We start from the raw sequence: 23,794 nt of genomic DNA on the forward strand, positions 1-23,794 counted from the left end.
TTACACTGACCAGATAATGTAAACGTCCCGGATAAGAATGTTTTTATCCGGGATAACGCCACAAACCAAAACACGTGTAATTGAAAAAAGTGAGAACCATTTCTGTAATGTTATTTTTTATTTTTTTTATTTATAATTTGTCGACCCAATAATAGGTCTACCCATCTGATGGCAACAATGCAAATCAAGAAAAACTAAATAATGTTGATGCTAATGTACAACAGCTACTACAGTATATTTCCCGCCCAATTATCCAGTTGGGGCAACCAATTATCCGACTCAGTCAATCAATTATCCGGTTGGGGCAACCAATTATCCGCTTCAGACAACCAATTATCCGACTCAGCCAATCAATTATCCGATTGGGGCAATCAATTATCCGATGTCGCTCTGGCGAGCTCTACACCACGCGAATGAAACTCTCACCTTGTATCGCTGGTTAGTTGTTCAGTGCTTTGGGTCTCAGTCAAAACTCTCTCTGATGCAGATTGATAGCATCGTGGGAAACGCTATGACAATTAAGCTACTACACATGTGAATGTGAGGATCCAGCTGCAGCGTGCCGCAACTGAACAGCTCGGCTGCCTTTCTTTTCGCATCAGTCTCATTGACTTGAGAGAAAAGACCACTGCACCACCGACACTCTCAGCTTCGCGCCCTCATCCAATTCTGAGTGAAACAAATTCACAATCGCCTAGCGATCGACCTGGAGAGTTTAGAGCTACCTAGACTGTAGACGTAACATGTACTTTATCAACGTGTGTTTGAGTAGCGTGGTTGTTAATTCTGCTGAGTTCTACAGTACATATTCTCTCTAATTCTGCTTGCATGTGCAGCTTTACGGTGAGTACATGTTAGCTAGAAAGCGCGTTGAGGCCTAGAGCACCTGCTAAGTCCTTTAGTGCGTCAGGACACAAATCTAGCAGAAGTTGCCGTCTTGCTGCCTCGCTGCAACGACTGCAACTGCGCCATGTCTCTGTGGTCATCCGCGCTGGTGGGCGATAATTAATTACCAGACAATTACTGATGGTTTTTGTGCTTCCGTCCTTAGGGCGGATATGTGTTATCTGTGTTATCTGTATTATATACAAATGTTTTTTCTCCGCGATTTAATTAATAGCGAAAGCAAGAATTACCCTGTTTACTGGTGCGCAGTACGGCGACAACATCCGTCAGTACGCGCTATTATTCCTCTAACCAGCGCTTCTATATATCTACACTGCTCATAATTAAAACCATGAGTCGGATAATTGGTTGCCCTAATCGGATAATTGATTGGCTGAGTCGGATAATTGGTTGCCCCAACCGGATAATTGGTTGTCTGAAGCGGATAATTGGTTGCCCCAACCGGATAATTGGGCGGGAAATACTGTAGTAAAGTCTGGCTACAAGTGAAGACAAACACAGTCCTTTCATTGGGCAAACGTGCGACACCAAACTGCGACTGAAAACATCTTCAGCTTGAGATCTACACCCAATGCTACACATTGCATTGATCAATGCTGCCTGGATGGCTTCGTCACAAAATTCATCAGTCCACATTTGCAATGCTTTTACAGCTTGTCTGTAGCAATCGTCTCTGATATCTCTTTCAATCCTTTCTGTCTTGTTTATGAAAAACTCGGCTGACAAATTCAACACAAGCCTTTGCCAACAATGACAGAGTTTGTCAGCTACTTTCTCCAAATCCTTAGCCGTACATTTGGTGTTTGCTTGTACTGTCAGTGACTGTCGTTGAGAGTTTCCTGATACATCATCTTTCTTTTCATAGAACCAACAGTCTAATGCAGCTTTCTCATTGTGATCCAGATTCACATCGTCTCTGTCTATGTTTGTCCTCAATATTGTGTCCTCACTTGGTATATACTTGTCTATACATATCAACTTGTTCACAACCATGGGAATGGCTGGTCCGGGATGTTGAATATTAAACTGAAAATGAGACAACCCTGGTGTCTTTACTTCATGCAGCTTTTTAGTGATGAACAGACGGATGTCTGTACACAGAGATGCAATTTCATGAAGTGGCCGTTGTGTGTCAATAGTAACAATAATATATTTCTTCAAGTGATAAATCACTTCCAACTTGACATCTTTCTCAACTCGATATACACACTTATTACGCGTCAACTTTGGTTCATCAGGATATTTCTCAATGCAACACGTCATCAGCCTAAAATGCAACTGCTCAGGAATAAACTCAATTTTGTGAGACAAAATGATAAGTGACATTGGCCGAGGAGGAACTGAATGAACAGCTGCAAATGGACCATTTGACTCGACTTCTAGCAAACATGGAACAAAGTATTCTGTTTTATAAGAAACTGATAAAGGAAGAGGTTGGGCCAGGCAAGGTTTGGGGCAAAGAATAAAATAGAAATTCAACAAATTGAGTACATCTTCATACTCTTTGGGCTTCACTCCTGCTTTTTTCAGTCGATGACGAATGAGTTCCCAAGAAGCAATTCCTACTTGCCGAACTCGATCCCAATCTTCACTCAGTAAAGGAGGAGGCCAAGTAGTGACAGATGCCACAACTGAGAAAACCTTGAAAATCCAGCTTGGTTTGGTGACGACTATGTTCTTCAGCTTCTCACTTTTCTGAGGATAAATTACTGATCCGGCTTCATCTAAATATGTCAGAGCAAGACGGACTTCTTTCTCTTCTGACATACGACACAATCGATGGGCAAAACGCATGATAACATTGACACTGGAAAGAGCACTACCCAACTTGATTTCTAAAGAATAAAGGATCTTCTCTAGAATTGACCAAGTGGCTGGTATCAGAGGTTTAGGTGACACATCACGTGCCAACTCTTCAATGACTTGCTTCACTGCACTTATGCCTGCATCCTCACTTGCACTGTCAGGATCAGACACCGAATTCTCAACACGAAAGAACCAATCATTAGCCTGGTTAGATGGTCGAAGGATGTGCTTCTGAAATGCTTTATTACAAAACATTTTAGACAGAAATTCATTCTGCTTCTTGATCATTTCTTCATCGGCATCATTGATGTGTGTTCCAATCAACAACATCACTGGTGATGCACATCCCTTTGACTTGCCGATGTGAAGACCAGACAAAAGGCCTTCTAGACTTTCGACATCTCCTGCCAAAAAAGTCATGGATGCCCATAAAGCCACAGCATCATAGTTCGTCACTATCCAGTGATTGTTGATTGGAATTAATTTTGAGTCAGCAGAAGGACAATAGAAAGACTTGGCCTTGTCACCTAGAAACTCAGATGCATTAAATACAACACAAATGACACATCCTGGTGTGATGGCTTCTCCTTGACCAGGAAGAAGTGGCTCCTGACCTCCCAAATCCCACATGGCAACGTGAACTTTTGAATCTTCCTGCTTTAAGAGGTCAGGATCACTTTGGAAATCTGTAATAGCACGAGCAATCTCTTCAGTTAGAACTGTTGCTTCATCAAGTTGGTCTGTTGCTTCATCAAGTTTGTCCGTGTTAATGTCACTCTGTCTTGTATCAGTTGATGTAGATTCTTGATCGATTGACACGTCAATCTCAACCTCACTTTGATGATCTACATATGTTCTTTCATTGTCATATTTATTGTCATCTTCACTATCTGAAACATTTGCATGAACTGCTGCTCTAGCTATTTGTTTGTCTAAAAATTCTTTGTCTTTGTCATTCACAAGCTTCCAGTTCGATGCTTCACACACTGCCAACTCTGCCACTGCCACAGGTGTGCTCGGTTCAATTATCTGAAACTTCAGTTTGAGCAAAGATCGTTTAAATGACGTCTTGCCCGTTCTGTCTTTACCAGCAATGACCATCTTCACTCGACTTACTTCGACTTTTCCTTGTGATAAAGCTCGAACAAATAACTCAGCCGCATCAGCTCCCATGCCTGTCACACCACCTACAACAATACCATCATTACAATTTGTATACTAGAATCTGTTTAGTAAGAAGATCGACTGACGAGGACAAAGAACGACGTTCAGTATTGTTCCACCAGTTACTCCTGCATCAGCCAATGTTTGCTCATCGTGTAGTTGCTTCTTATTAAACACAAGCAGTTGATCCCATGATGATGGGCCATTCTTGGTTTGTAATTGCTGCTTCAAGGTGGCAACAGTATCAGATGAGTTTGCTGTCAATTCAACAGCTTCACCAGTTAGTGACTTGGCCACTACTTTGAGCCGTTCACTCTTGTGAGGTTCTATAAAAAAAAAAAACAAGAAAGTATGTCAATATACCAACACAAAACATATTTAATTAAGCATGCACAAGTGTTCAACACCACACATGCACACACATAAACAAATAGACAAACCATTCTACTAAATGTAAGGATATCTCTCTCTGTCTAATACACTTGGGCGTCTGTGCGCTACACAAAGTCCAGTGGCGGATCCAGAGTTTAGGCGCACTTTAGGGTACTGGCAATGTAATGTTACAAAACAAAAAATCAAAAAGATCTATTAACTAATACCGTTATCAATAATTTACAGTATTAACAAAACATTGAAACAAGATCAGTACATTACCAAGAGCCGCTAACTGTACATGACACAGTATTAGTGAGCAGCATTTTCCTCTGTTAGCGATTTGCATACTAACAACTCATTTCCAAGTCTATATGTTCTTGGGAACACATAGCGTAAACTAAGTGCATTGAACCTGTTCTGTGTCATCTCAGCTCTGCAATCAATTGAGTTACTTTCATGGTACAACTGCTTTCTTCTAGAGAATTTGCCTATAGAGTTGCCTTTGGTCGCTTACTCATTTCACAACACAATACTGCATAGAATACAGGTGGCTCTTTCACTTCAAGACACCACAATTTAACAAAAGGAAAGCATGAGATCTGAGAAGTTCAAAACAACAACAATACCTTCATTTCCTCTTAGGCTCATTCCAATTAAGTTATTTTTTTATAAAAACAACTCAACCAACTAACAACTACGATTCTGCCATGCAAATAAAGTAGCAGCTACAAAGTCACAAAACAATAAAATACACAACAAATCAAACAGAAATAAACCAAGAAAAAACATAGAAACAAAGGCATAGAGTCTGATGGACAGACAAAAACAGACAAGTCGTCATCTATGTACTAATCGGTGCAATCTGCTCTTTCGTTGTCATATTTGTTGGCATTAAGAAAAGATATGTAGAACTGTTGCACTAACTATTTGTTTGTTGAAAACTCCTTTAAGAGGAAGGAAATGAGAACTTCATAATGATATAGCCAGTTGCACACTTAATTGTGACATTCACATTTTACAGTAGCCTTTCTTTCAGTTGTACTACTAAAGCCTATGTTTGTGTTACAATATGTCAAATAAATAGAGGTGTGTGTGTGTGTGTGTGTGTGTGTGTGTGTGTGTGTGTGTGTGTTGTGTGTGTGTGTGTGTGTGTGTGTGTTGTGTGTGTGTGTGTGTGTGTGTGTGTGTGTGTGTGTGTGTGTGTGTGTGTGTGTGTGTGTGTGTGTGTGTGTGTGTGTGTGTGTGTGTGTGTGTGTGTGTGGTGCTATAGCTCAGTTGGTTAGAGAGACATCTTATGGAGTGAGTACATTCTGAGTTCAAGTCACAGTGATGGCAAGCTATGGCAGAAATTTCGTTGGGCAAGAAACTCACACACAATTGCCTCTCTTGACTCAGGAGTATAAATGAGTACCTGGCAAGGCTCCAGATAGTTTAGCATGCCCACAGCTCCTGTGTAATGCTGTGTAGTGCACTGTCTAACGGCAGCTCCTTATCCATTTGCCGTGGTGTGTGTGTGTGTGTGTGTGTGTGTGTGTGTGTGTGTGTGTGTGTGTGTGTGTGTGTGTGTGTGTGTGTGTGTGTGTGTGTGTGTGTGTGTGTGTGTGTGTGTGTGTGTGTGTGTGTGTGTGTGTGTGTGTGTGTGTGTGTGTGTGTGTGTGTGTGTACTAATGCACTATTTTCTAACTTCAATATACTGTACTTACCATTCTGTTCTTGACACGACTTTAACACGGATTCATTTGCCACATATGTAGGTTCTCTTTGTTGCTTGTCTAAAGCAGTTACTGCAGCCCCATGAGCCAACAATATATTTGTAGTTGCAGCTTGCCTTAGTTCACATGCCAAGTGTAGTGGTTGGTTTCCATCTTTATCCACTGCGTCAATCTTGGCTTCATGTTTTAGTGGTGTTTCAACTGTTTGTCCGTCTTCATTCAATGCATTTACATCTGCTAACTGCAGCTGGACAGTCTGAATGTTAGCTTCTTTGCGTACAACGCGGTTACTACGACGATCTGCTACATTCACACTCTTATTTGTTATCAGTGGACGATACACAGCGGAAGAGTCAAGCCACTTGCAGATATCACGAGCTATGTGAAGAACAGTTCGACCTGTAATGTTGACAGAAGTAACATTGGCTTTGTGTCCAACTAGCAGTTGACAGATATCGACATGATGCCAATAAGCAGCGAGATAAAGCGGCGTATCTCCATCCTCATCTGTCTGACTGACGCTCGAATTCGCGCCTCGTGACAGCAAGATATCTGAATTTCCAGGCAAGGCAGCAAAGTTTAGAGTTGTTCTTCTTAAGTCTTCATTCACATCATTCACGTTCCCTCCTTGTTCAACCAGCTGCAGTCCTCGAACCTTCTTCCAGTCTTCCTCCCCCGCAGCTCTAGCGACATTTCCTTCCATCTCGTTGCGTTGAAGTTTACCAGAACGTTCGCTAACAACACGATCACACAACACACAATCACTTATTCATCCATATCTCTCAAACATCTCATTTCTCTTACACAATCTCACAAAACGCTGCGAACACGCTTGAAACAGACTCCACCCTACAAATACCGAACACACCCCACCCGGCAAATAACAGCCAATCACACGACGATCCTACGAGACAAATGACGTCCGGACTCCTAGACATTTGCATTTACTTTCACTGTAATATCCATACGTAGAATTTAAACAAAAATGATACGTTATCAACACGTCATATCCTAGCTGTTTGCTCAACAAGCTTGTACTGCTGCTATCCAACAATTTGCTCTGTCAAGACACTAGAATGAGCTGCGACTTCACTTCTTGTGCTGCCTCTTACCTTGACTGATGATGTACAGTGCATACTATACTGCCTGTATCAGCCTTACTACTTACTAGACTAGCTGGGATATTACGTGTTTGTATGGAAATCTAGACATGCCACATCAGTGTTCGTTGGTTTATATGTGTGGAATGTAGGGGGCAAAATAAAGAGACTCAAAGTATATCAAGTTTTTTATTAATTAATTAAGTTAGTATGGAACAAAAAGTGAACTGATGTGTGTAGACGGATTAGTTGACAAACAGCAAACACACAAACACCAATGCACCTCAAATCTTCATTCTAATATCCCATAAAAACTAAACCTAGCTGCATCAAAAACAGCACGACCAACAGAAATATTTTAAAATCGTTATCATTCTATCTAGTTAACTTCCACAATAATGTTTATATTTTGGGCTGTACTATATCACATATGCTAAATTTTTAGGTGAGTCTATAATTATGTCAGTCAATGTATTATGTAGTGATCCTCTAACATTCCATGTTCCAGCTCTCTATTACAGTCGGAAAGGAACAGACCACATTTCGTCAACTGCAGTGATAGTCCATGTCCTTTCTCATTATCACTTCCCCACAATCATCGCTGCATGCTTCAACTGCATAGCCACATTCCTGGTTGTGTTCATCACGCTGTCTCAGTTCACCTTGCCAGCTACAGCCTTTCCCACGCTGATCACAAAAAATCATCAAACTGAGAATTTCCGCACGTTTGTTCTTGACGTTTTCATTGATTTCTGATTCCCTCAGTTCCTTCCTGCAGTATGGACACTTCACGTGCATATTACGTGTACTGTAGGCCTGCCGTTCCTGTTGTAGACACACGTAGACAAGCACACTTGGCAAAATTGGTCACCACATATTGTCAGCGTAAATTCTCGAGCTACCAAGTTGAAAACGCAGCGTCTGTATGAATCGCCGAGAGCTTCAACAAGTGAACTTCGTATTCACGTACATAGCAGCCATTAATATACTTTAATGCAATTTCCACGTGACCAACCTAATACGGGTTCTCGTCATGTCCTAATACGGGTTCTTGTGATGGCCGAGCGAGATACAGATGTAGTAAGTCTCCTCCTCTCCTCCTTTCGTTTGTCTTCCCTAACTCTTCAGTTTTCTAGAATCGTCCTCCTCCTCATCTAGAAGGCTTTCTCTACAAACAAGATCCTCCACAAGGATTCAGAATCGGAAAACTAGGCTGGAAATATCGATATTTCGTGGTATGAACAGTAGTGAACGTTTTGGATTTTTCGATCAGTCGTAAAACGTGTAGTTCTAGTTGACTGAAACGGTTGTGTTAACGAAACCCCGGATGCTAGGCCTCCACTGTAGTTTTGATTGCTACATGTCTGTATAAAAATTTGTGTATGCATTAGACATCTGCATTAATTTTTGTTTTCCTAAATTAATTATATTGGTTGACGTAGTAGTACAGCACTTGTATAGTATGGAGGGTTTGTCACTTGCTGATCATGTGATGTACGCACTGTGAAACACATACTTAGTACAGTACTGTGCATACTCTACACATGTATGCCTAGAGCGCGTTAGTTTTGCGTTCTGCCTTATCTTGCATGTGTGCGTGAGGTAACAGAGTGATTAAATGTTACATGAAAAACTGGTTGATTGCAGTTTTGCTTCTGTGCTTGCAGTCACTGTGTGTTTCTGTCTGTCTTTTTGTCTACCTGTCTGTCTGTCTGTCTGTCTATCTGTCTGTCTGTCTGTCTACCTGTCTGTCTGTCTGTCTGTCTACCTGTCTACCTGTCTGTCTGTCTGTCTATCTGTCTGTCTGTCTACCTGTCTGTCTGTCTGTCTGTCTGTCTGCCTGTCTGTCTGTTTAATTGTGTGTCTGTTTGCTTGTCTGACTGTCTGATGCAAATGGAAAGAGCAGCGAAACAGACTTTAGAGATAGATGGAGAAAGCAACTGTCTGTAGTTGTACAGTCTTGCAACTCTCGTGTGATTTTTAAAAAGTTGTCAAAGTTGTCTAAGTGCAATCTTGATGACTTTCTATATGATAAAGACATTCAACATTTTGTTCATTGACTGTTATTGTTATGCATACGTAAAGTTAGCGATTGTTATTAGTAGAGTAAGAGTTCAAATATAATAAACTGTCTGTCTGTCTGCCTGTCTGTTTGTCTGACTGTCTGTCTAGCTGTCTGTCTGTCGGTCTGTCTATGTGTCTGTCCATCTACCTGTCTATTTGTCTGTCTGTCTGTCTACATGTCTGTCCATCTACCTGTCTATTTGTCTGTCTGTCTGTCTATTTGTCTGTCTGTCTGTCTATTTGCCTGTCTGTCTGTCTGTCTGTCTGTCAATTAAAACGAAGAACAGTAGGAAAGTAGAACTTTTAGTACTGCAGCAAGTGATGTAAGTAGTGACGTTTGATGACAATAAAACAAATCTGTCTGTCTGTCTGTCTGTCTGTCTGACTGACTGTCTGTCAATACATATATTTTCAAAGAACAACACTACTACATTCTAGTCTGGCCCAAACTGACTGTCTGTCTGTCTGTTTGTCTGTTTGTCTGTCTACCTGTTTGTCTGTCTACCTGTTTGTCTGTCTGTCTGTCTACCTGTTTGTCTGTCTGTCTGTCTACCTGTCTGTCTGTCTGTCTGTCTGTCTGTCTACCTGTCTGTCTGTCTGTCTGTCTGTCTACCTGTCTGTCTGTCTGTCTGTCTATTTGTCTGTCTGTCTGTCTGTCTGTCTGTCTGTCTGTCTATCTTTTTGTTTATATAGAATACATATATAAATTAAATACAAGATACTCAAAATCACCACACACAACACATGTCTTTTCTACAGGTCATTAAAGATCGAATTTATTATTATGGAAGTAAAGACAGTCATGACAAGCAGCATGATCCTAAAGGTGTTATCTTTTTACAGAAGGTAACTGATGTGATCTGGAGGTATGACTGCTGGTTAAGTATAAGGGTTTCTGTTGTAGGTGAGTGAGGTGTATGAGACGACGTTCCAGAGTGTACCCAAGAAGAAGCATGTAAATTGTGGCTTTTCAATTACAACTGATGAAAGGACATATAATTTGGTAGCTGAGGTTAGCAATACACTAAAACATTTAGACTATTGTATTGGAGGGATGCATCTTACAATATACTAGACTATTGTATTGGATGGATGCATCTCACAATACATGGTCAAACCCATTTATTGAAATAAATAAACAAATGGGGAGCAGCTAGCAACCCCTGTCCAACACGGTTAACAATCCCGTGGCGACATATGGGACAGCAGCTAAGAGCTCTAGACTAGCTACAACGAAGTTGGCTAGCACAGCAAGACTAAAGTAAAAGAGAAGACTAAGTTAACCATTAATTAAACACAGTAACAAGGCTATGAACTGTTCCTCTTGATCCAGATTTTAAATGACTCTTCCATGACAGTCTTGATAATCTGAAGACACATGTTCTCCTTTGTCCTAGCTGGTATACGTAGTTCCGTGCACAAAGAATTCAAATTGGCATTATGAATAAAACCTCTCGATCCAACGAGAAGGTTAAATTGCTTTACGAGATATCTCTTTTCTGACAGAGACTGCACTAGGTCGTAATATCTTGCAGTTTTTCTTTCGTCAGCTGCATCGAAGTTGGACTCATGACAGACAGTAAGTTCTACTAGGTAAATTCTCTGTACCACGTCGTTCCATAGAATGACGTCAGGTCTTTTGGCGGTCACAACGATGTCTGTTGGAAATGGAACAGTGCTGCAGGCAAGATCAGCGAAAACGTTGTAATTACTGGTGGACGTATTCTGAGAGATGGTGTCGTAGATTATCTTGAGAACAGCGTCGTGCCGGGTATTATAACAGCCTCTCTTAAGGAGAACAGAACAATTATTTAGAACGTGTAGAAGAGTCTGTCGTTTATGGCAGAGTGGACATCCATCATTTGTTCTCTTCTTCCACAGCAGAAGATTGGCATTCGTTGGTAATGACTCCGAGACAGCATTTAGAATGAAAGAGAAATGTTCTGATGTTAAACTGTAAACAACTTTTGACCATAAATCTGGCGCAGAATTGTCAATCCGGCTTGTCGCTCCTTGCACTTTGCGGCTCTGCAGTGTCTCCAGAAGATGCTGCTGAAAGTTCTTGTCAAGTCTGTTTTTGGTCTTTTCACCAAGCGACGAGCCTGACAGTCCAGGTGAGTCTGATAAAGAAACAAGTCCTTCTCTAACTGAAGAAAATCTCTCAGGGTGAAACCCATTCACAGCAGCTTTTGTTGCCAGGTACCGGATTGTGTTATCAGATGAGGTCAAAAAACGAGCAGATTTAGATGCCTGAAATTTTGAGGAGCAGTGCGAAAGACAAGGAAGGCCAAGACCACCTTTGGACTTTTCCAAATATAAACGAACAGTGCATGCGGATCTGGGTAGTTTCGTCCATTTCTTCAAGAAGTAAGTCACTATGCTGTCCACGTCTGTTCTAACCCAACTGGGAGCCAGTGGTACTAAAGACAGTGACCAAGCGAGCCTAGGAAACACTCCTTGACTGTAAAGTTTGAGTTTTCGGCAACAGCTAAGCAGACAAGAATCAACTTTTTCCATTAGTTGACGAACTTTAGCCTTTAGTGATTCCTTGAAAGACACAGTGCTCAACTTCCCATTTACTGGCATTCCCAAAAACTTGAAGGTGTCCTCACCAAGAAATGGAATTGAAGAACCAGAAACAGAAACGGCAGGGTCACGGGCATGGTAAGACGGCTTGAACGATAAACTGAGCGATGAACATTTTGAAGGCTTGATGGACAGTTGTGACCAACAACACCACTTGGACACGATGTCGCAGAGGGTTTATAGGTTCTTGGAATTTCTGGCGAGAAGAGTTAAGTCGTCAGCAAAGAGAAGAGTGTTAACAATATGCTCTATGTTTTGTAACTTGTAACCAATCGATGGGGCAGACTGTTGTAATTGAAGAACTAGAGTATTGATCACTGTATTGAAAACTATCACCGAGAAAGGGTCGCCTTGGAATACCCCTTTGTGACATGGAATAGAAGGGGTGGACCATTCTGATGTAGATACCAGCAGCTGAAGTGATGAATAGAGATTCATAACCACTTTCTGTAAGTGGAGTGGCGCATGATGAAGAACAAAGCTTTCTCGAACCAACCAGTGAGGCACGGATCCGTACGCATTTGCAAAGTCCAACCAGCAAACAGACAGACAGCGACGATTCCTTCTAGCATCTTCCATGAGAGACCACAATTTAAAATGATGTTCATCTGTTCCACACACACCAGGCAAAAAGGCTTTTTGAACTGATGTATCCAGAAAACCATTACTCAGCAGGAAGTCGCACCATCTGTCTTTCAGGATTGAAGTGTAGATTTTTCCAATACAAGGGGTCAAAGCAATTGGCCTAAAGTTTGAAGGAGTAGTGGGATCAGCTGCAGCACCAGACTTGGGAATCAGTCGAATGACACCAGTTTTCCACAAAGATGGCACAGAACAGGATAACCAGCAACAATTGTATAAATCCACCAATGCTGGGAGGAGTGATGGACATTTCTTCAACACTAGGTAAGAGATACCATCGAGAGGACTTGGAGTTGAGCTGTTTCGTGAATGTTTGATCTTACGGGCAACTTCATTAGCAGAAATTGGTCTGATGTCAAACTGGGTTTTGGGGCTCTTTAGAGTAGGAACATCAGAAGGACAGGAAGGTCCAGAGGATCCCTTTGAGTAAGTGTTCTGAAAGAACTGGTCGGCAACTTGAACAGAAAAGTTTGGACTGACATCCTCAGAAGAAACATCATCATCAGAGAAGAGATCTTTAGCAAATCTCCAAAAGTTTTTCGTGAAACGTTTGTTGGCGGATACAGCAGAATTCTTAACACGTTGCTTGTTTTGGGAAAACTTCAGCTTGCTGTGTCGACGCACTAGTTGATGAAATTGACGGGCTAGATGAAGAATGACATCTGGTGACACGCCATCACGTTTGGCTTGTCTGAACTTCTTTCGCAGATCATTCTTAGCGCAACGTAGATCGTCAACGGTAGACTGTGACTTTAGCTTGTTAGCGCGTTTACGTTTACGTGAGGACGTGGATTGACAGCCGAAACGCCGCTTAAGAAACGAGAAAAGATTGCCATGAAGAAGAGCAAACTTGGAATTTACATCGGGAGTTTGTAAGACAAGAGGAACGACGTTTACTTTAATCCAATTATCAACTTCACGCCAGGAGACATCATCAGACGCCTTAGGTAGACGTAGGCGAGGGAGAAAACGATTAGACTGGACATTATGACCATCAGAGAGCTTCGTAGCAACACCAACAGAACCACTGTGCAGAAGAGGCGGGGTTGTGTCAGCAGGTGTCGACTTATCAGCGGCATCCCTGGTGGTCGCCGTGGCGACAAAGGTGTGAACAGAGTCATCATACCAAACGGAAGACTTCCGGACAGAAACTGCAGAGATCAAAGGAGAAATAGAAGAACGCACTTGTGAACGTTGTGAAGTACAGTCGTCAAGGGAAGACGAAAGCGTTTCAGGTAGAGCAAGTTCAGCTGGAACGACGTTGCGTGCACCTGGCGAAATGTTGCGTTCGCGTGGCGAAGTGTTGCGTGCACGTGGTGAGGTAGAATCTGATTCCAGATGCAGATCAGGCTCAGTAGGAAATCCAGACGATGTGCCTCCATCAGAAACAGAACAGAAACGAGAATGACGTCCTAATGAATGAAATAGACGATGGCAACGAGGGCAGCGTTTCCGGCGCATTTCAAAATTCACGGAAAAAGCCAACGCGTTGACAGCAGAAACTTAGGGAGCAGTGGACTCACGTCCACTCTCCCTAGCTGGCCAACAAACTCAAAAGAATTCAAAAAAAAAGGAACCAGAAAACAACACCAAAAATTCAAACCAACCGTCCTATATCCGGGACTATTGTATTGGAGGGATGCATCTTACAATACACTAGACTATTGTATTGGAGGGATGCAGCTCACAACACACTAGACTATTGTATTAGAGGGATGTATCTCTCCATACACTAGACTACTATGTGTTAGTATTATAATTTCGGAAAAATTTTTGTTGTTATGTATTTATTATTGTTTGTGTAGACACATGAAGAAATGCGTCAGTGGGTAACAGGCCTGCTTTACATCAAACAGTATTGGCCTAAGCAGGAGATTGCTCGCAACACTGTAATTGACGAACAGAAATATGCAAGACTTGCAATGGAGGATGAGGAAATGGTAATCATGTGAATAATATGGTGGCATCAACGTATGTTGATTATCCTTTACATTTTTTCTGTTAGTCTGATTGTTCATTTGTTTGTTTATTTGTTTATTTTTGTTTGTGTTTTGTGTCTTTTTTGTCTGTCTGTTTGTCTTATTGTTTGTCAGTTTGTTTGTTTGTCTGTTTATGTGTTTGTCTGTTTATGTGTTTGTCCATTTGTAACATTTGTATGTATGTCTGTTTGTTTCTCTGTTTGTATTTTCTCTTTTTGTCTGTTTTTCTGGTTGTCTGTCTCATTGTTTGTCTGTCTCATTGTTTGTCTGTCTGTTTGTCTGTCTACGTGTTTGTCCATTTGCAACATTTCAATGACTTCTATTCTTGTTGATGTTGACTAGGATGATACCATTGAGAGTTCGTATTGTTTGTATGGTGTTGATGAGGAATCTGATAGTAGCCCTACAGTAAGACACAGACATGAAGATTGTCATTGTGATTGCAGTAACGAGTATGTGTTGTTCTAGATGAGAAAACGTGTATCAACTGATAGGTATGATTGCTAGTGTTACAATATGTATGTTTGTCTGTTTGTTTATATCTGTTTATGTCTGTCTGTTTGTCTGTCTGTTTGTCTGCCTGTTTGCCTGTCTGTTTGTCTGTCTGTTTGTCTGTCTGTTTGTCTGTCTGTTTGTCTGTCTGTTTGTCTCTCTGTTTGTCTGTCTGTTTGTCTCTCTGTTTGTCTGTCTATATGCGTGTGGATGTGTACTCATTTTTCTGCTTGTCAGTTTGTATTGTAACGGTTTTATGTTACAAATTATTATGTATTCCTGTTGTTGTTAGTTCTGGAAGTTTTCCTATTAATGTATGGATGATTGGAGGCAAGAGGAAAGTTGTGAATCTTTCAGTCAGGACAGGGACGGCTCAAGATATTATTGATAAACTGAGCACAGCACTTTCGTCGTCTGCATGTAATGTGTGGCATGTAGACAAGGAAGGACAGGGTATGTGTGTATAGTAGATCTATTGTGTTGTGAGATGCATCCCTCCAATACAATAGTCTAGTGTATAGTGAGATGCATCCCTCCAATACAATAGTGTAGTGTATAGTGAGATGCATCCCTCCAATACAATAGTGTAGTGTATTGTGAGATGCATCCCTCCAATACAGTAGTCTAGTGTATTGTGAGATGCATCCCTCCAATACAATAGTCTAGTGTATTGTAAGATGCATCCTTCCAATACAATAGTCTAGTGTATTGTGAGATGCATCCCTCCAATACAATAGTCTCCAATACAATCTGCTGATAAGTCAACATCAGAAACAAAGATCCCGCCTCGTCAGCACTGCGGTCTTTCTGATGTCGCTAAGCAGAGCACCTTTTCTTCTCATTGCAATAATTTTCTGCCACGACTCCGTCTTCCTCCCGCCTCTGATGTTAAAATGTGGTCTGACGTGAATGACTGGGTACAGTCTGCTGTTGTCCCAAATGTTTTGGAAGCAGTTGGTGTTGAATCTAAATATCAAGTCATACGCGAACGTCTGTATTATGGTCTGAAATCACGCTTTGGATGCCACCGTTCTTCTACTCGTAAGCGCAAACGGAAACCTGCCAACAATCAAGCTCAACTGGATGCTCTGAGGTCTACTAAGAATGAAGTTAGACGCAAATTTCATCAAGCCAAACGACAAGGGGCGTCTCTAGCAGAATTGACATCATTTGCTCGTCAATTTCACCAACTAATTAGACGTCATAGTAAACTGAAAGCTGTCATGAATAAACGGGATCTCAAGTCTTCTGCTAGAAATGCTAATAAACGCTGTTCAACCAACTTTTGGAAGTTCTCTAAGGATTTGTTCTCTGATGACTCTGACACCTCTAACGTCCTGCCACAGTTTTCTGCTGATGAAGCCTATACTTTCTTCCAGTCTACTTACTCCAAACAGTCTCTTCCTCCCCCTCCTGTGCTTCCTTCTGGTGTGTCTTCTCCTCAACCTCCTTCTCATGACTTTGATATTCGTCCATTTTCAACTTCTGAGATTCTTAAGAAAATCAAATCCACTCGAAATTCTGCAGCTCCGAGTCCTCTGGATGGGTTATCCTATCTTGTATTCAAGATGTGTCCTTCTCTACTGCCTGCACTGCTGGATCTATTTAATTGTTGCTGGCTTTCTGCCTCCATCCCACAACTTTGGAAAACTGGTGTCATACGTCTCTTTGCCAAGCCTGCTGCATCCAAAGATCCCCACGATCCTTCTTTATTTAGACCTATTGCCTTAACACCGTGTATTGGTAAGATATACACCTCTATGCTCAAGGATCGATGGTGCCAATTTATGTTGGAAAATAAATTCTTCGATACATCAATTCAGAAAGCTTTTCTCCCTGGTATATGTGGTACAGAGGAACATCAGTACAAGCTAAGGTCAGCTATTGCTGATGCTAAAAGAAGTCGACACACCTTATCAATATGTTGGCTTGACTTTGCCAATGCCTATGGTTCTGTCCCACATTGGCTCATTTTACAATGCTTTAGACTCTATCATGCTCCAGACCATCTACTGTCCGTCATCACCAACATATATTCAAACCTTCAGCTACAAGTTTCCACTGTGAAGTGGGCAACATCCATGTTGCCCTGCAATATTGGAGTGCTCCAAGGTGACCCGTTTTCGGTCATTGTTTTTAACACCGTCATAAACACACTCGTTATGATGTTGAAGACTCAGCCTTTTGGTTACACGCTTAGTGGTTCATCTCACAAGATCAATGCTCTTCTGTTCGCTGATGACGTTACCCTAGTATCAAAGTCGCCTTCTGGTTTACAGCGTTTATGTAATATTGTGTCTGACTGGTGCCAGTGGTCCCAACTGACCATTAAAATGTCCAAATGCAGCTGTTTAGGTCTGAGTTTTAAACCCAAATTCCATCTTTGTGATCCTTCTGTTTCAATTTCTAATGAGTCTGTTCCCTTTCTTGGTTCTGAGTCATTCATTTTCCTTGGAATGCCAATCAATGGAAACTTGTCCGATGATAATTTCAAATCTTCTCTAATAAGCAAGGCAAAGACTTTGATGCAGAAATTAGATAATTGCCCTGTTAGTTGTCGGTGGAAACTAAAATTATACCAAAATGGAATCTTCCCAAGATTGTCGTGGTACCTGTCTCTACTTTCTCTTTCACCAAGCTGGCTGCAATCTGAATTAGATAGAATTGTTACATCTTACCTCAAGAAATGGTGTAAACTTCGTCGCTCGGCCTGTACTGCCATCTTCTACCTCCTCCCACAAAATGCTGGTCTTGACTTACCCCGTTTGTCTACGTCTTCCATCTCCCTCCAGTCTTCAAAATCTGCCCGTCTCTTATCCTCACATGACAACTGTGTCCGCTCTTTGGCCACCAGTCAAGCATATAATAAATCGTATAGCAACAGATTCTCTGCTTTTAGAGAAGCAGCAAAGTCACTATCTGAAACACCAGGTGCTTCTGCAGCAAAATTGAGTGACATCACCAAATCAAGACTAAAGGAGGAACACCAAAAACAACTTCTTGCAAGAACTAAGAATCTACATGTTCAGGGATCCATCTTCCGTCTAGAGAACTGTTCATCTGACGTCTGGGCAAATGTTGTCTCTTGTCTTCTCGGTCATCAACTCTCTTTTGTCCTCAATGCCATTTCTGATACCCTCCCTTCAAATGCTAATCTTGTCCTATGGAGTAAACGTTCTTGTGATAAATGTCCTCTATGTCATCAACGTCAAACCCTTCTTCACGTTCTCAATAATTGCTCAGTCCTCTTACAATGTTGTCATTACAATCAACGTCACGACTCTGTTCTCAGTCTTCTCTATAATGCGGCTATTAATCATCTACCACATCAATTCAACATCTTTGCTGATTTAAAAGACTGTGAAGTAAAATTTCCATCTGAAATCATTCCTACTGCACAAAGGCCTGACATGTTGATTTGGAATAATCATACGCTCAAATTTTATGTCATAGAACTAACAATCCCTTTCGAAACAAACTTTTTTGATGCAAATAAAAGAAAATCAGAACGGTATACAGACTTCATGATGACCATCAAATCAAAAGGCTTCACCTGTAAGCAACTAAATATTCAAATAGGATCTAGAGGCTTTATTGATACTCCAAGTCTTCTCCCCTTCCTTGATGTCATCTCTATTCCTCCTCACAATCAACGTCAACTATTATCATCAATCGTAAAGGTGACAATTGAAGAATCTCTTAAAATATGGTTAGCCAGAAACAATATCTAGTTCTGTTTATCCTAGTTTAGTTATTTTAGTTGTACATTACTTGTTAGAGCTTTTACTATTACTTTACTGGCGCCGCATTATTGTTAAGTGTGATGGCCATGTATTAGTGAGGTGCTCCTCGTTTATCTAATAAATGAGTTCATTATGTGTATTGTGAGATGCATCCCTCCAATACAGTAGTTTAGTGTATTGTGAGATGCATCCCTCCAATACAGTATAGTGTATTGTGAGATGCATCCCTTCAATACAACAGTCTAGTGTATTGTGAAATGCATCCCTCCAATACAATAGTCTAGTGTATTGTGAGATGCATCCCTCCAATACAATAGTCTAATGTATTGTGAGATGCATCTTCCAAATGCAACACCATACCTCTAATTGTTCACAAAATTTATTGCAGTGCAAGTGTTATCAAAGTCTGAAAATGTTGCAATGCTACGCTCTTCCACACACTCTGTGTTTGCTGCCGAATTACTCTATCGAGTCTGTAGTACATCACATCATTGTCATCCAACAAGTACATTCTTACTTTCTGTCTCTTTAGGTGCTCGTTGTCTTCTTCTCCGAGGGCAAATTTGAACCACTTTTAGTGCCTTATAATATCACTGCTCAGAAGGTGCGTTATATGTATTTGTTCGTATTGACAGTCTGAAGTTTTCAGTGCAGCACAGAATGTTAATTAGTTAATCATTGCCTTCTATTGTGTTACTGAAGACATCGAGTTTGAGTCAGAGCATCTCACAGAGTTGTGTGTGTGTGTGTGTGTGTGTGTGTGTGTGTGTGTGTGTGTGTGTGTGTGTGTGTGTGTGTGTGTGTGTGTGTGTGTGTGTGTGTGTGTGTGTCACTGTGTGTGTCACTGTATGTGTCACTGTATGTGTGTGAGTGTCACTGTGTGTGTGTGTGTGTGTGTGTGTGTGTGTGTGTGTGTGTGAGTGTGTGTGTGTGTGTGTGTGTGTGTGTGTGTGTGTGAGTGTGTGTGTGTGTGTGTGTGTGTGTGTGTGTGTGTGTGTGTGTGTGTGTGTGTGTGTGTGTGTCACTGTGTGTGTGTGTGTGTGTGTGTGTGTGTGTGTGTGTGTGTGTGTGTGTGTGTGTGTGTGTGTGTGTCAGACTCTTGTGATGGAACAAACGTGCATAGTTGCAATGTCTTTGTTTCCAATTTGGAATAATTGAAAATTTCTAGTAAAGCTTAAAAAATTTGATTCTTACCATTTTTTGCATCAGGTAAAGGCCACTTAGAATATTTAATATCAACCTGCAACTTAGCACACAGTTTGTGAGGCAGGAACTTGTCTGTCTTTGTCTGTTTGTCTGTCTGTCTCTCAGTTTGTCTGTCTGTTTGCCTGTCTGCTTGTGTGTCTGTCTGTCTGTCTTTCTGTCTTCTGTTTGTTTGTCTGTCTATCTGTCTCTCTGTGTCTATGAGTTTGTCTGTCTGTCTGTTTGTTTGTTTGTCTGTTTGTCTGTCTGCTTGTGTGTCTGTCTTTTTGTTTGTCCATTTGTTTGTTTGTTTGTCCATTTGTTTGTTTGTCTGTCTGTCCATCTGTGGTTTGTTTGTATGTTTGTATGTATGTATGTATGTCCTTTGTCTGTCTGTGTGTCTGGTTGTCTCATCTGTCTGTCACTCTGTTTGTCTCTGTCTGTATCCATCTGTTTGTGTCTTCCACATGAAAATGTTGTAAAATCTGGATTACATTTCCCCCACCAATTTGTGACTTCCTGTTTGCTTTATTTTTATCCGATCCTTTTCTGGTAGGTTGTAGCACTCGATGCTGTCCGTATTCAGCTTGATGCACTTGGTGTCAACAATGCTGGTCTGTGTCTTTGTCAAGACACGAGCGACAGCAGTACAGGCAGGTTTTACACGCGTTTGTCTGTCTGTCTGTCTGTCTCTCTGTCTGTCTGTCTGTCGGTCTATCTGTCTGTCCAACTGACTGACTCAATGTCTGTCTGTCTGTCTAACTGACTGACGGACTGTCTGTTTGTTTGTTTGTATGTCTGTCTGTCTGTCTATCTGTCTGTCTATCTGTCTGTCCAACTGACTGACTCAATGTCTGTCTGTCTGTCTAACTGACTGATGGACTGTCTGTCTGTCTGTCTGTCTGTCTGTCTGTCTGTCTGACTAACTGACTGTTTGTGTCTGTCTGTTTGTTTGACTGTCTATCTTTCTAGTTTTGTTGTACGTGAATTATCTGTATGCTTTGTTGTATTGTTTTATTTGACGAGTTTCTTGTGTTTCAGATCAATACTTTTCACCTGATGATCCGCTGTGTGACGTCTTCTTTGGTAGGTTTTGAACTGTGGCTCATGTTGGTTGTTTTGTTTGTTCGTTTGTTAGTTAGTCAGTTTACCGGTCGGAAAGCAGTCGGATTGTCTGCAGATGAATGTTTGTTTAGTGTGTTTGTTTGTTTATTGGTTTGTTAGGATGGAGGTTTGTTTGTCTGTCTGTCTTTTTGTTTGTCTGTCTGTCTCTTTGTTTGTCTGTTTGCCTCTTGTCTTTCTTTCTGTGTGTCTGTCTGTCTGTCTGTCTGTCTGTCTGTTTGTCTATCTGTCTGTCTGATTGTCTGTCTGTCTGTCTGTCTGTCTGTCTAGTTTTGTTGTACATGAATTATCTGTGGTAACTCTTGAATATTCACTTGCATTCTAATTTAGGTAAAGACGATCAAAATCAAGTGTACGTCAAGCCTGGAACAGGTACAACATTGTACCAGATTTATTTCCATTTGTCTACATGTTTGTCTATGTGTTTGTCTACATGTTTGTCCACTTTCTGTCATTTCACCAGTTGGTTACATTCCAATGTTTGGAATCATCTTGGTCTTGTTTGCAGGCTACCTTTTCGCTAAGAACAAAACTCTTTTTACTGACCAGAAGAAGAGACCGAGAGTACGAACATTCTCCAATCGCGATAATGCGGGTGACATCTTCAAGAAAGCAGCTGAAGAAAAGAAACGGCTGGTAAGGCAATAATATGTCTTTGAAATGAGTGTAAGGAAATTGTGTACACACACACACACACACACACACACACACACACACACACACACACACACACACACACACACACACACACACACACACACACACACACACACACACACACACACACACACACACACACACACACACACACACACACACACACAAACACACGCGTGCATGTGCACACACAGACAGACAGACAGACACATGCTCATTGTCACACACACACACACACACACACACACACACACACGCACACACACACACACACACACACACACACACACACACACACACACACACACTGTCGCACACACACACACACACACACACCTCAGTTTTGTGTCAAGGCTATTTAGCTATGAATAAAGTTGGTAATTGAGGTGCTACTGTTTGATGTGTAGGATGAGCGATCTCGTCTTGAGGTTGAACGCACGGAACTGATTCGTAAGGCTGAAGAGGAGAGAAAGCGGCAGAAAGAGAGAGAGCAGGAGAGAGCGAGAAGACAGGCAAGGGAGAAAGGAGAGAATGATGAGAAATTGGTAATGATTGAGAAGTATTATGATCAGTCGAAGAAGGAAGGTACGATGTAGAGTTGGTAAGGGTTAGGGATTATGGGGGTGTGGGAGATAATGTTGTGGGTTGATGGAATTGATTGATGTGAAGACAGATTGCAGACAGACAAATAGACATGCAGACAAACACACAGACAAACACATAGACAGACACACAGGCACACAACAATTGGCGTGCTATACAGACACATAGACAGACACATAGACAGACACACAGGCACAGAGACTCACACACACACACACACACACACACACACACACACACACACACACACACACACACACACACACACACACACACACACACACACCCACACACACAACAATTGGCATGCTATACAGATACACAGGCACACAGACTGACACATAGACAGACACACAGACAGACACATAGACAGACACACAGGCACACAAACTGACACACAGACAGACAGACACACAACAATCGGCGTGCTATGCAGAGACACACAGGCACACAGACTGACACACAGACAGACACATAGACATACACATAGGCAGACACACAGACAGACACACAGACAGCCAGCCAGAAAGATGGACACACACACACACACACACACACACACACACACACACACACACACACACACACACACACACACCACACACACACACACGATTAGTTGTGAATCAATTTGATTTCTCACTCACACTAACTTGCCTGCTACAGATTCACCGCCTGATAAACCACATGAGCACGAAGACTACAAACAACGAAGAAAGAATGTCACAAAACATGACACAGACAATCACTCAGCTGATTCTTTTTCCACTGGGCAGACAAGCAGAGCAGTTGCAGAGACACTTGGCAGGCATGGAAGCAAAAGTAGGAAGAGAGGCGACGTTGAGAGACCAGCAGTTGTGGTGGAAGAAGAGAAGGAAGATGAGACACAGGATGAACCTGAGGAGAGGAGGGAAGAAATAGGGAATGAAAAAATTGAGGGAAACGTTGATGTGAGAATACAGGAGGAAAGTGGTGGAGAGGAGAGAGATCAGCAGGCTGTGATGGAGGTACAGATGTTGGTGTGTGTTGTAGTTGTTTGTTTGTTTTGTTGCTTTGAAGATTAGTGTAGTATGTGTTGTGTGTCTGATTGTTTGTATTTGTGTGTGTGTGTGTGTGTGTTTTGTTTGTCCACCTATATGTCTGTTTGTCTGTGTCTGTCTGTCTGTCTGTTTGTTTGTCTGTCTGTCTATGTGTCCGTCAGTCTAAGTGTCTGTCTGTTTGTTTGTCTGCATGTCTGTTTGTTTGTCTCCATGGCTGTCTGTTTGTTTGTCTGCATGTCTGTCTGTGTGTTTGTCTGCCTGTTTGTGTGTCTGTCTATCCGTCTGTCTGTCCGTTTGTCTCAGAATCTGTTTGTCCATTTGTCTGTCTCTCTGTTTGTCTGTCTGTCCATTTGTTTGTCTGTCTGTCCATTTGTTTGTCTGTCTGTCTGTCCATCTGTTTGTCCATTTGTCTGTCTGTTTGTCCATTTGTTTGTCCATTTGTCTGTCTGTTTGTTTGTCTGTTTTTCTGTCTGTTTCTCTGTCTGTTTCTCTGTCTGTTTGTCTGTCTGTTTGTGTGTCTGTCTGTTCAAGTGTCAGTCTTCTGGTCAATCAATATCACTGCGCATTTGTTACAGAAAACCGAATCAGTGACATCTGAGTCATCATCTACAAGTGATGAGG

At 41.6% G+C, this 23,794-nt stretch overlaps 3 protein-coding genes across 3 annotated transcripts in view; 2 read left to right on the forward strand and 1 right to left on the reverse strand.

Annotated features, from left to right (window-relative positions):
• Positions 1–1,057: 1,057 nt before the first annotated feature.
• On the reverse strand, positions 1,058–6,901 carry LOC134188257 (uncharacterized). The gene is made up of 4 exons (XM_062656452.1): positions 6,768–6,901; positions 5,955–6,697; positions 3,963–4,202; positions 1,058–3,899 (listed from the first exon to the last, which is right to left on the reverse strand). Exons 1-4 carry the CDS (start codon positions 6,899–6,901, stop codon positions 1,207–1,209), a joined length of 3,810 nt encoding a protein of 1,269 aa, XP_062512436.1. The 3' UTR covers positions 1,058–1,206.
• A 1,218-nt stretch (positions 6,902–8,119) lies between these two features.
• The window catches only part of LOC134188384 (uncharacterized), a 24,349-nt gene continuing 8,674 nt past the window's right edge, over positions 8,120–23,794 (forward strand). The window contains exons 1-17 of the mRNA XM_062656570.1: positions 8,120–8,143; positions 8,200–8,298; positions 9,887–9,973; positions 10,032–10,139; positions 14,161–14,295; positions 14,677–14,742; positions 14,803–14,828; positions 15,119–15,279; positions 18,958–19,040; positions 19,102–19,173; positions 20,308–20,404; positions 20,793–20,837; positions 21,204–21,245; positions 21,382–21,509; positions 21,938–22,115; positions 22,800–23,140; positions 23,749–23,794. The exon at positions 23,749–23,794 is cut by the window's right edge and continues 332 nt beyond it. Of these exons, the coding sequence (XP_062512554.1) occupies positions 8,120–8,143; positions 8,200–8,298; positions 9,887–9,973; positions 10,032–10,139; positions 14,161–14,295; positions 14,677–14,742; positions 14,803–14,828; positions 15,119–15,279; positions 18,958–19,040; positions 19,102–19,173; positions 20,308–20,404; positions 20,793–20,837; positions 21,204–21,245; positions 21,382–21,509; positions 21,938–22,115; positions 22,800–23,140; positions 23,749–23,794 (1,738 nt within the window). The remainder of the gene's footprint in view (positions 8,144–8,199; positions 8,299–9,886; positions 9,974–10,031; positions 10,140–14,160; positions 14,296–14,676; positions 14,743–14,802; positions 14,829–15,118; positions 15,280–18,957; positions 19,041–19,101; positions 19,174–20,307; positions 20,405–20,792; positions 20,838–21,203; positions 21,246–21,381; positions 21,510–21,937; positions 22,116–22,799; positions 23,141–23,748) is intronic.
• On the forward strand, positions 15,662–18,557 carry LOC134188228 (uncharacterized). The gene has a single exon (XM_062656425.1). It carries the CDS (start codon positions 15,720–15,722, stop codon positions 18,555–18,557), a length of 2,838 nt encoding a protein of 945 aa, XP_062512409.1. The 5' UTR covers positions 15,662–15,719.

This window comes from Corticium candelabrum, chromosome 12 (genome assembly GCF_963422355.1).
Source record: "Corticium candelabrum chromosome 12, ooCorCand1.1, whole genome shotgun sequence".
Classification (NCBI taxonomy): Eukaryota; Metazoa; Porifera; class Homoscleromorpha; order Homosclerophorida; family Plakinidae; genus Corticium; species Corticium candelabrum.

Excerpts from the sequence above, each read along its gene's own strand:
- LOC134188257 (XM_062656452.1), bottom strand. The coding sequence starts at position 6,901 with ATGTCTAGGAGTCCGGACGTCATTTGTCTCGTAGGATCGTCGTGTGAT. Across the intron at positions 6,698-6,767 it reads GCAGCGTTTTGTGAGATTGT|CGAACGTTCTGGTAAACTTC; the intron begins GTAAGAGAAATG and ends TCGTGTTGTTAG. Across the intron at positions 4,203-5,954 it reads GTCGTGTCAAGAACAGAATG|AACCTCACAAGAGTGAACGG; the intron begins GTAAGTACAGTA and ends TTTTTTTTATAG.
- LOC134188228 (XM_062656425.1), top strand. The coding sequence starts at position 15,720 with ATGTGGTCTGACGTGAATGACTGGGTACAGTCTGCTGTTGTCCCAAAT.